The sequence below is a fragment of the Psammomys obesus genome, unplaced genomic scaffold (assembly GCF_907164565.1).
Source record: "Psammomys obesus unplaced genomic scaffold, mPsaObe1.curated_primary_1811, whole genome shotgun sequence".
Lineage (NCBI taxonomy): Eukaryota > Metazoa > Chordata > Mammalia > Rodentia > Muridae > Psammomys > Psammomys obesus.
In genome coordinates this window covers 13,746,425-13,758,297 of record NW_026596051.1, presented here as the reverse complement: position 1 = coordinate 13,758,297, position 11,873 = coordinate 13,746,425, and the positions used below count along the sequence as shown (strand labels likewise).

At 50.0% G+C, this 11,873-nt stretch overlaps 1 protein-coding gene across 4 annotated transcripts in view; it reads left to right on the top strand.

Moving 5' to 3' along the window:
• Positions 1–11,393, top strand: part of Dbnl (drebrin like) — a 13,691-nt gene extending 2,298 nt beyond the window's left edge. Inside the window, exons 2-14 of one of the 4 annotated variants that reach the window (XM_055623915.1) lie at positions 2,357–2,412; positions 4,284–4,396; positions 5,012–5,086; positions 6,178–6,324; positions 7,473–7,550; positions 7,771–7,922; positions 8,039–8,087; positions 8,436–8,529; positions 8,877–8,972; positions 9,079–9,188; positions 9,966–10,071; positions 10,617–10,752; positions 10,845–11,393. In XM_055623915.1, the coding sequence (XP_055479890.1) occupies positions 2,357–2,412; positions 4,284–4,396; positions 5,012–5,086; positions 6,178–6,324; positions 7,473–7,550; positions 7,771–7,922; positions 8,039–8,087; positions 8,436–8,529; positions 8,877–8,972; positions 9,079–9,188; positions 9,966–10,071; positions 10,617–10,752; positions 10,845–10,884 (1,252 nt within the window). In that variant the 3' untranslated portion in view covers positions 10,885–11,393. Of the gene's footprint in view, positions 1–2,356; positions 2,413–4,283; positions 4,397–5,011; positions 5,087–6,177; positions 6,325–7,472; positions 7,551–7,770; positions 7,923–8,035; positions 8,088–8,435; positions 8,530–8,876; positions 8,973–9,078; positions 9,189–9,965; positions 10,072–10,616 lie in introns of all 4 variants that reach the window. The other 3 variants (XM_055623914.1, XM_055623917.1, XM_055623916.1) reach the window with 3 other exon arrangements.
• Positions 11,394–11,873: the final 480 nt, after the last annotated feature.

Here is an 11,873-nt window from a genome sequence, read left to right as displayed (position 1 = left end):
GTGGTCTTCAGCTTGGTAGTCACAAAAGGTCACACACAGAGCTAGTACGATGGCACTATAGGCCAGACCTGTAGCTTTAGTTTCTCACCTATAATCTGATTTCGGGCCCCCTCCCTAAAGAGCTTGGCTTGACCTGTGCTTATCTGGTTCCTGTTTCACCTTGTGCATACTCCGTTAGCATTAGGTGTGTGTTTGTCTCTCCTGTTGGAAGCTGAGCTCCATGGGTAGGACCTTTCGGAGGTTGTTCATAGCTGCAGCCCCACCAGCGCACACATATCTGGAGAGTGGCCGGATGATAAGGTGCTTTCGTGCTGTACACAGCCCAGAGTGCCATGCTTTTTCACACTAATGTGAAAGGAGGGTGAAGCTCAGTTGAGGTAAGAAAAAGCATCTGGACATTTTATTTTGGGGTGGTGTGTGTGTGTGTGTGTGTGTGTGTGTGTGTGTACACATGTACAGGTGCATTCACAGGTACATACAGGTGTAAGTGTGTGTAGAGGCCAGAGATCAGTGTCAGACTTCCTCAGTCACTCTCTGCCCTTACCTTAAGATATATTTTATGTGTATGAGCTTTTGCCTACATGTATGTATATGTGCCATGTGCATGCCTGATGCCTGTGGAAGCCAGAAGAGGATGTGGGGTCCCCTGCAACTGAATTTACAGGCAGTTGTAGATCACCATGTGAATAAGAGAAACAAATATGGTCCTTTGCAAGAGCAGAAAGGGCTGTTAGCCACTGAGCCATTTCTCCAGTCTTTTTTTTTTTTTTTTTGAGATAGGGTCTCATTCCATCTGGATCTCACTAATTTTGCTAGACTGGGTAGTCAGGAAGCTCCAGGATCCAGCCATCCGCCTTATCAGCACTGGGGTTATAAGCACTGGGGACAGAGCCTCATGCTTTGCATAGCAAGCACTTGAGTCACCCCACCCCACCCCCAGTCTTGATATTTTTTTGTTTTGTTTTGTTTTGTTTGAGCCAGAATCTCACCATGTAGTCTAGTCTTGCCTTGAACTTGTGATCTCCCTGAACTCTTCCTTCTGGTGCTGGGATTATCAAGCATGCGCCACTGTGCCTAGCTTTAACTGAAAAACATTCTCGAAGGTGGTTTCGAATAGAACATAGGAGAAAGTGAGGTGAGGTTGGAGGTCCAAATCCCAGACACCAAGCAGGAGGACTTTCTTTGCTTCTGGATCCCTCTGTCCGCTGCTGCTTCCTCCAGCCCCCTGCTGTGACAGCCTGGGCCCATCACCATCAATAGGAAGGGGCTTTTTTCTTCCAGAGAGCTCTACCAACTCAGGCTGAATGTCAAATGTGCCTTCCAAGGCACATCTGTTCGGGCCTTCGCTCTTGGGGAGTCCTCTGCTCTGGGGAGAGCTGTCTGCAGCCCTGCTTTCTGGGTCTGTCTCACTGACTCTCAGGATGTGGCCTGCTCCTAGACTCCCTAGAACCTAGTCTGGAGCTTCCTCTCGGACTGAGAGACAACAGACAGATTTGTTGTCACTTGGATCAGTCTCTTTACCTCACGCCTATAGGTGCTGCTGGGGTTGTGAGTGGTGGTGCAAGATTTGTGCTAATGTCAGGGTCTCATGTTGTGACCTTCAGGTACATCTTGTCTGTACAAGACCACCTCTTCAGGCTTGGTCTCCTTCAATAACCTTCATTCTGGTCAGTTAGCTTCCCTAGCCCAGACTAAACAGACTCACTGTTTCCTCACTGCTTCTAGAGAGCAAGCGTACAAGCAAAAATCATCTCCCATTCTTGGGAGTAGTTCTGCACACCCGACTTACGACTCTGCTAGATGGAAACAATCCCTGGGCAACTGTCTGCTAGAGGGTTGGTGGATCTGTGGTCTTAACTGGGACTCAGTGCTATGTCATTGTCTGTTTTATGTTGCTATATTTGTGGTAAAGTGCCTGTTGGCCAGGACACTCAAGACAGAAAGACCTGCTGCTCCATCCTCAGGCTACAGATGGCAGGGCCCATACACCCAGCAGTACCTCGTGCATCCTTCTCCTTCCTGCTTCTCCTTTAGGTGTTTGGGTTCAGGACTACTTAAACATCTTTTGCCTTTGGAATACATGTGCCCAGAAGCTAGATGAGGTTTACTCCTGCGTGTGAAGGAAGAGCACACAACTCTGCAGCCTCCGTCTCCCTCTAAGTAGATGTATGTCCTTCCCAGTCTCCATGCCTTTCTCTCTTACTAGGGAGTCCCATAGCTAGCCTCAGAGTAGCCTGTTGAGCTTCTACATGGCAAGGCAGAGCAGGGCACAGTGGATCATGTGTCTGCCATGGTAGGTGTAGACAAGGCACAGAGCTCTGAGTTCTGGTCACTGAGCCACTTGTGTTTCTTTCAGGGCTCTTTTTACCTATGAAGGGAACAGCAATGACATCCGTGTGGCTGGCACAGGGGGTGAGTATGAACCCAAACAGGCTCTCAGAACCTAGACAGTATCAGAGTGAAATACACAAAGGGGAGAAGTGTGACTAGCCCTGGGCCCCAGTGGGTGACATTTAAGCCATCACAGGAACAGAAAGGGGACTCCAGCACACAGGCATCTCCTTCATCTGGTTCAGCTACAGTGACACTTCGCCCAGTTGAGTCTTCCTGCAGACCCTTTACCAAATTACCTCCATTAAGGGCTATTCCTGATCTGAACGTGAACCAGCATTGACTAGGACCAGGGCCAGTGCCGTGTCAGCCATGACACACTGATGCTTTTCACATGTTAGTCAGTGAAAACATTTTTCTTTTAGTGAAAATATTCTTCTTTGGCTAGGCCAGGACAGTGCTGCTGTCTGAGAAACAGCCCAGCCTCCGACTCATGGGCAGCCCTTGTCCAGAGCACTACACACTGAGGATGCCAGCCATGAGGCTGGTGCAGGTGAAGGCCCACATCTATGTTCTCTGATTCTGCCCTGCCCTGGTCCTGGGTAACCACATGCAAGGGCCTGACCCTCATGAGGGAGAGGCGGTGTTGCTGCAAGTGGTGTTGGGGACCTTGATTTGGTGGTCAGAGTGTCTATGCAGAAACACTGGCTTTTGGCTACCACTGTGAGAAACTGGCAAGTCAGCTGAACCAGAGATGCCTGTGGTATGGGACACAGACCTGTCAACGAAAACCTTTAACTCTTTCCCATGCTGCTTGAGGCTAACATGACTGTCGTTGGGGCCTACCTGACTACCCTCTATGTCAGCTCCAAGTGAGTGCCTGGAGCATGTTCTCTGCTCAGGCAGTCAGTGTGGTTTTAGTTACTATTGTTGATAGAAAAATGCCTTTCTGCTATGAGCTATTCATGTGGATATATCCTCTTTCCAGAATTGTCACGTAGTCATTTCATATGACATGGTAGGTGCCTGAGAGTTGCAGATATCAGCATTCTGAGCTTCCTGCTGGCAAAAGCAGCACTCTGTTGCCCATCAGAATGCTGACTGTCCTAGGTTCTTTGGAGCCCTGTAGCTAAATGCCTGACCCAGCTTCTACTGTGACCTGGGACGTTTAGAGATTGAAGCAGTGTCAGGAAGAATAGCTTTGGGCAGCTCATCCTGACCCCAGCCAAGACTGTGAGAATTAAACTAATTTTCATCTTTAGAATGTTCTAAAAGGTCTGACTTTGGCGGCCCTGGAGTCTGAGTGGACATGTAGTTTGTAACAAGGAAACACTAGTAGGTCTATTGTCCCAGGCCTTCCTTGGTAAAATTGTCATAGAGATCTTCCATTCATGATATGCATGCATAGAGGTACATGCCTTTAATCCTAACCTCAGGAGACAGAGGCAGGCAGATCTCTGTGAGTGTGAGACCAGCCTAGACTATAGAGAGTTCCAGGACAGCCAGGGCTATATAGAGAGACAAATCTCAAAATCAAAAAAGAAAGAAGAAAAGGTAAAATACTAAGAAGAGCAAATTTTTTAAAAATTTCTGATTCCCTTCTGAGTTTGGAGAAGTGGATTTGTCTGATTGTTTTTAAGTCACCTAACATGCTTGTCAGAAATGCTCTTTCTTGGGTCCTACCAGCTCTACTAAATCAGTTGAGTGGGGTTGGGACCCAAGAACCTGGTTATTTATATTCCATTTACTTTTTTGTTTATAATTTTGTGGTGCTGGAGATTGAACCAAGACCTGGTATATGCTAACCAGGCACTCTACCACTGAGCTTGTGTATTCACCCTCAGGAGTTTGATTTTAAATGCGCCCAGAATGGTTCTGAGACAGGTGGGGTTGGACCAGGCACTGGTGGGCAGGGGTGCAGGCTGCCTCTGAGCTTCCCTTTGACTCTGCAGAGGGAGGTCTGGAGGAGCTGGTGGAGGAGCTCAACAGCGGGAAGGTGATGTATGCCTTCTGCAGGGTGAAGGACCCCAACTCCGGCCTGCCCAAGTTTGTCCTCATCAACTGGGTATGTGGATTCATTGCCTCTAGTGCCATTGGGGAAGTCCTTTGTCTGCTTTCCTTGGGAACAGAATATTTTCCTGCACCATTCAGTAGGTCAACAGAACTGTGAGTTATTAATGGTTGAATGAGCAGAGTAGACCATTCATTCATTGTGAACCAAGGAATAAATACCTTTGCTTAGAATTCACTCTCCGAGGCTTGAATGATTCCTACAGATTGGTGTAGAAATGACTATAAGAAAATCGTCATCCTGTTCTCTTCTTAGTGATGGTTCTGATGGAGCAGAGGGCCTGAGGTTCAGGAGCGTTGGGAATATAGAGATAGGAGCTTCAACAGAAGAGATCCCCCCAGTTGGGAACCAGGAATATTTGAGAAATGCTCCCACATGGGAAGCCAGCAGCCATACTTCTCAAAGAATATCCTGAGCTCCTTGGAAAGTATGAGGACTGATCTCATCCATATGACTCATTTGGGAGTTCTGCTTTGGCTTTGGCTTGGAGTGTGGAAGAGGGAGATTGTCTCTGTTGGGAGAGATAGGGAAACTGTTGGGTTCCTGGGAAATGTGGGCCAGGAAGTGGCTTTGGAAGAGGCCTGGTTCATGCTGGTGTTTGTGTTGCAGACAGGCGAGGGTGTGAATGATGTGCGGAAGGGAGCATGCGCCAACCACGTCAGCACCATGGCCAACTTCCTGAAGGTAAGAGCTGAGCCAAGCCCTGCAGAGGCCCTTGTAAGATCCAGTACTGTGGATCCCTGAATGCAGGTGAACTGGGAAGGAGCTGGAATCAGGAGCAGAGCCATGATTAGTGATGAATGTTCGTTCTACCCAGCAGAGCCAGACAGAGCCACCTTTGGCTGGCCTCAGTGGGGCAGGATGAGGACCACTTCAGCACTGATCCAGTGGGGATGGCCGAGCCCCAGGGTCTGAATGGTGTATCAGCATCTGGCATAGTGATTTGTGCTTTCGATCCCAGCACTCAGGAGGCCAGGGCAGGCAGATTCTTTGAGTTCAAAGCCAGCTAGGCCTACATAGTGAGACCTTGTCTCATAAAACTAAAAGTGAAACCAACAAACAAAACTGGAAAACTTAAGCAGCAGCAGCAAGACTTGGAGGAAGGAACAAGCTGCTCATGGCCCTGCCCCATGCATCCCTTTGATGCATTTCTTTCCTGTGCACTTAGACAAACATTTGTGCCATTCATCCTACAGCTGTAGTTTTTCCAATTTCAGAGACATTTCTATCAAAATTAATTTATAACTCAGTTGTCAGCTGGCTTTTTGATATATATATAAATTTTTTTTTATTTATTTATTTTTTTTTTTGTGGTTCCTGGTAAGGAAGCTTGAGACTGCTTCAGTTTCTGCCAGCATGACTTTACACATACCTTAGTTCTTCCATCTGCTGGGTAAAGAAGCTTCTAAGGTTTTAATTAAGTTTTAAGATTTTTACAGTGTTGAGATCAAAGACAGCTTCTCACATGCTAGGCAAGTACTCTGCTATATATCTTCAGCAAGCTTCCGAAGGTGTATGATGACAGGTAATGTAGTCACAAGTCAGGTACTCAGGAGGGAATAGTGAGTTTCCATTGACTAGATGGAAGTTGCCTGCACGTCTGATAAACTGCAGCAGCCACTGTAGAGCATCCACAGCTGGGGAGAGCGGGGCCCTGGTGTGGCCTGACACGAGTCTTATGTACAGCAGTGGCCTTTGCTGTGAACAGGTAGGAGTTTGGCCTGTCCTCTCCTAAGCTTACAGAGCTTATATTTTAAGGGCTGTTTCTGCTTTAGGGTGCCCATGTGACCATCAATGCACGGGCTGAGGAGGATGTGGAGCCTGAGTGCATCATGGAGAAAGTTGCCAAGGCCTCTGGGGCCAATTACAGCTTCCACAGGGAAAGCAGCTGCTTCCAGGATGCAGGGCCGCAGGCCCCAGTGGTGAGTGCCGCCCACCTGTTACCTTTTTCCTTGCCTGAGAGCAGAGGCCAGAAATGGAGTTTCTAGGGTCTGGATAACTAATTCTTCCTGCTTGGCATCTTTAGATGGCAATCCTAAGCCCTGGCAGACACCAACCCCACCAGCTTGGCTGTTCTAGAGGCAGCTTGTGGCAAAGGCCCTTTAGCTTTGATAGTCTGGTAACCCAAGGGCTATAGTGTTAGCATGGCTTAGATGGTCCCTGATAGTAGCCATTGTGGAGAATATCTGGTGGTTTTATTGCAGAGCCTAAAACCACATAGGCCTGTGGCTCTGGCATTCTGCACAGCTCATGGCTTCAAACCACTTATTAGTCACACGATTGGGATCCATGGTGATTCTTCTGGATGCTGTTAGCACTCAGCTGTCTGAGCAGCCTGCTTTAGAATTGCCAGGAGTCTAGGACAAAAAAAAATCGTTTCCTGTGCCCATCAATAAGGACCTGTTACCACCAGAAAAACACATGTATATATAAACATATCCAGTGTTCTCAGGATGCCATGTCCTTGCTCAGTGGTTTCCCTGAGCTTTTTGTTCTCCTTTTGTTTTAAAGATGTATTTTATTTTTATTGTATGTGTATGGGTGTTTTGCCCGCTTGTATGTCTGTGCACTACATGTGTGCTGTGCCCGCTTGTATGTCTGTGCACTACATGTGTGCTGTGCCCAAAGAGAACAGAAAAGGGTACTGGATCCTCTAGAACTGGAGTTACTGAGGCTATTCCATGTGGGTGCTGGGAACCGAACCCTGGTCGTCGGCAAGAGCAGTAGGTGCTCTTAGCAGCTGAACAATCTTCCTAGCCCTTGTTTTGTTTTTTGAGACAGGGTCTTAAAAAAGACCCTGTAGTCCAGGCTTGTAAAAAAGCCTGTAGTCCAGGCTTGCCATGAACTCAAGAACCTTCTGCCTTGGCCTCCTGGGTACTCCTAGACTTTTCTAAACATCTTGCTGTACCTCCTTGTGGGTGGTAGGCCAGGCTCCCTTGAGCCTACCAGATGCAGTCCCAGTAGCTTTCACCTGCTCTCTAGAGCTGGCAAATCCCGGTTACCCTGCGCTATACCATGCCTGACCTTCCACATGGGGCCAGACCTCTAGCATGTACTATGTTGTCTCTAGGGCTCTGTGTACCAGAAGACCAATGCCATATCTGAGATCAAGAGAGTTGGCAAAGATAGCTTCTGGGCCAAAGCTGAGGTGAGTGCTATAGTAGTGGGGGATGGCGCACTGCCAGGCTTCCTGTCACAGCTATCTTTCACAGCTGGTTAAACTGAAGACATACCTTAGTTAAGTCACGGGGCATGATGGGCTACAGTGTCCCTTCCCTGACCCCTGCCCTTTAGGGACCCAGTGCCTAGCAGGGGTGGAGACTAAGGGGGCTGGCTGCACATGGCTAAGAGGGCAGCTCCTCCTGCAGAAGGAAGAGGAGAACCGTCGCCTGGAGGAGAAGCGACGGGCTGAGGAGGAGCGGCAGCGGCTGGAGGAGGAGCGCCGTGAGCGAGAGCTGCAGGAGGCTGCGCGCCGTGAGCAGCGCTACCAGGAGCAGCACAGACCAGCTGGGCCCCCAAGGTTAGCCCACCTTGTCCCAGGGCTGTCCCCAAATGCTCACCTGTTCTGAGAGGAACACTGAGGGAGATTCGTGAGGAGCTGCTGATGAGCTCCTCTAATCTCGTTCCTTCCAGCAGGACGTGTGAGCTGGAGCAAGGAGTGGTTTCAAGGAACAGACAGGAATGGGTGAGTTTGAGACTTCTCTCCTCAGACCTGGGAACTTGCTGGTTTGTATCTGTCTTGGCCATTTGGTGAAATCCTTAATCTTGGATCAAAGGCTTAGCCCAGACCTCCGCAGTCAGCCTGAGGCGCATCTCTGCACATCAGAGAACCAGTGGGGGAAGAGCCAGGGTGGAGGCTTTTGGGAGAGGCCCTGTCAGTTTCTCTGCTTCCTGTTCCCTATTCGACCCCACTCTCTGCACATACTTGATGCAGCTCTGAGGGCCTGCTTTCTGAGGTAGGAACAGTCAGGTGAAAAACCTCTGGGTTCCTATTTACTGCTGGAGTCAAAGCATGCTTCTCTGCTTCTCCCAGGAGTCTGCAGGGCAGCAGGCCCCACACCCACGAGAGATTTTCAAGCAGAAGGAAAGGGCTATGTCCACCACCTCCATCTCCAGCTCTCAACCAGGTGAGGCCGCCTCACAGTCTGGCTGCAAAGCAGGTGGACTGAGGGCAAGCCTAGAGGTCCACACAGGGGGCCCCAGGGCAATTATTAAAGGGTAACAAAGGATAAATGAGTTCAGAGAACCACCTAGAGTCCAGATGGTCCCATTTGTCCTGCATTAGTGACCATCCTACACCACTCTGACCCATAATAGACATAGGACTCTACCAGCCACAGATTTATCACACAACCTCAAACCCTGGAGTCCTGACCTGTGCTAGCCAGGGCCTACCTGGGATACAGCTAAGCAGGTCTGCAGGCTGCAGGTGCTGTATCTGAAGTGGTACATGTGTGTCTGTTGGCTATTTCAGGCAAGCTGAAGAGCCCCTTCCTGCAGAAACAACTCACTCAACCAGAAGCCTCGTATGGCAGAGAGCCCAGTCCTCCTGTCTCACAGCCTGGAGCAGGCAAGACCCTTATAGCCCTTGTAACCCATCCCTGGAGGGGACTGATGCTTGAGAAGGGGACTATTGTAGGAAGAAGGTCACAACCTTCTGTGTCTCTTTGCCACAGTTGTCTATGAGGAGCCAGCGCCTAGCACTCTGTCTTCAGCCCAGGCAGAAGAAGAGCTCACATACGAAGAACCCCCAGAGCAGGACAACCTCTATGAGGAGCCGCCACTGGTGGGTTCCTGACAGGGGTAGGGGGATGGGGGCCGTGGATGTAGGCCTGAGTCTCCTGTGGCACATTGTAGGATACTAGGGGTGGGTTTGTTGTTGTTGTTGTTGTTGTTTTGTTTTTCACTGTTTGTTTTTATTTTATGTGTATGAATGTTTAGCGTGCATACATATATGTGTGTGGTACCTATGGAGGCCAGAAGAGAGTATCAGATCCCCTGGAACTAGAATTAGAGTTGGGAGCTACCATGTGGGTGCTGAGAACCAAACCCGGGTCCTCTAAGAGCAGCAAGTGTTCTTAAGTACTGAACTGTCTCCAGGCACTTTACTAACACAGGATCTCACTGTGTGGGCCTTCAACTGGAGATCCCCTTGACACAGCCTCCTCAAGTGCAGGATTGCTACCATGCACACCATAGTTTTGCTTTGTGGCATGGATGGCAGAACCCAGAGCCTTGAGCGTGGTGGGCAGGCAGTCTGCCAGGGAGTATACTCTTACTTGACTCGGAGCCGCGCAGTGCTTTGGGTTGTGTGGGCCAGTGCCCCTGCGTGACTGATGGAAGATGCCCAGAGCTCCTTGCAGTCCATGGCTGGAGGGATTTGTGTGCTGCCTTGAGCTTCTGTATCTTTGAAAAGAGAGTGGTGCTGCAGGTGTATCAGGCAGCAAAGACCCCTGGCCTCAAAGGCCCTCCTGTACTCTGTGCCCTTGCCTCAGCTCTCGGCTTAATGGGACCTCAGGTGAAGGCTGAGCCTGGGGTAATGCCGTCTTTCTCACGTCTGCAGGAACAGCAGCAAGAGGCTGGCTCTGTACACATTGACAACTACATGCAGGGCCAGGGCCTCAGCGGACAAGGGCTGTGCGCCCGGGCTTTGTATGACTACCAGGCAGGTAAGATTCCTGACCACCATCCCAGGTCATGGATCCTGAGATTAGGGGACAGGAATGTGTATAGGGGCTTCATGGGGGGTAGCTCCAGAGGTCACCCGAAAGAAAAGATGTGAGGTGGAGAGCCCCTTGCACTGGGAGTGCCCATGGCGTTGGGGCTTGTCTTGAAGAGCATGTGCCTCTAGATAGCTGCCCACCATCCCCTGGCAGGAATCCCTATAGCTGTTCTTACTGTGGACCTTCAGGTCTGAACAGAGCACTGAGGCTCGGATACTGGCTCCCAGCTTTCCTCAGGGGAGGCCTTGGGGAACGGACTGGGGGTTGTGGAGCTGCCTTTTACAGGAGCGCTCTCTGAGGAAGCTTTGCCCTGAGAAGTGGCCACTGCAATCAGTCACGTGGGTGCTGTCAGGCTGGATGGCAGTGGGCTGTTTTTGAGGAGGAAGCAGGGAGTCTCTGACCTTTAACGGAGGAAAGGCAGGGCTCCCTGGGGACAGGTAAGGGATGTGGGAAGGCCCAGAGATACCATGCCTCGGCTTCCCTTCCTGCAGCTGACGACACAGAGATCTCCTTTGACCCTGAGAACCTAATCACGGGCATCGAGGTGATTGATGAAGGCTGGTGGCGTGGCTATGGGCCTGATGGCCACTTTGGCATGTTTCCTGCCAACTACGTGGAGCTCATAGAGTGAGGCTGAGACCTGTCTTCCTTCTCCACTGAAGTGGCTTCCTTGTTGCTAAAAGAGGAGGCCTAAGAGTTAATGTTTGGCACTCTTTCAGGAATGGAACATCAATGAGGACAAGGCTCTCTTTGCCTTGAGTGCTCTGTGACCCCAGATGTGGCAGTATCCACTTCCTCCCCAAATGCTTACTGCAACCTCCAGACCCTTCTACCAGCCTCACACTTGACCCCAGTGGGAGTGGCATATTGAGCCAAGCTTAACCTGTGGTCGGCTCTGGGTAGCCTCTGTCCAAGGACAGCAGCACTGAGAAGTTGAACTCAGAGCAGGGACTTCTGGGGCCACATTCTGCATTGCCTTTGTTTCTCTGTGTGGCTTCTAAGGGGTGGTAGCTGCAGCCGTCTTGAAAGGCCCTTGGGAATCATGAACTTAAGAGAATTGCTTTTAGCGAAATCTTGACCAAAGTCCAAGTAGACCGTAACGGTTTGACAGCAGGGAGGTTTTCATACTAGAGGCTTCCCTGCCTCACTCCATTTCTATCCCTGTGTGTGTGCTGTGGGAAGGAGGAACGGGACGCCCAAGCCCCCATCTCTGGGAATATGAAAAATCAAAGACATGACATGACATACATCATGTGGTTCCCTCAGTATCTGCTGGCTCAGCCCATCTGTTGTCTTCTAAACATGTCTAAGAGCTGTGGTGCACTGTGCAGCTCATCTGCCCCTGCTGACCATAATGCTCCCATGTGGGAGGAATTTCAGCCTGTGATCTCTGTCTACATCGGACCTGAGCATGTACGTGTGTGTGTACATATGTTCCCTCAGACAGACTGTGGCTGTTGGGCCTCCTACAAGAAGTGTAAATGAGCCAGGCATGGTGGTGCACGCCTTGAATCCCAGCATTCAGGAAGCAGAAGCAGGTGGATCTCTGTGAGTTCAAGGCCAAAGGCCAGCCTAGTCGTCATAGTTCCTGGACAGACCTCAGAAAGAGTGAGCAGGGCTGTATAAATGATAAGCTATAACTCGTGTTTGAGCCTTTGTGCATTTCAGTTCTGGAAGAGGCCACTGCTGCTGTTTTTCCAGGAGCTTCTGCAATATGGTCTAGCTCTAATCTGCCTGGAAATGCTGGG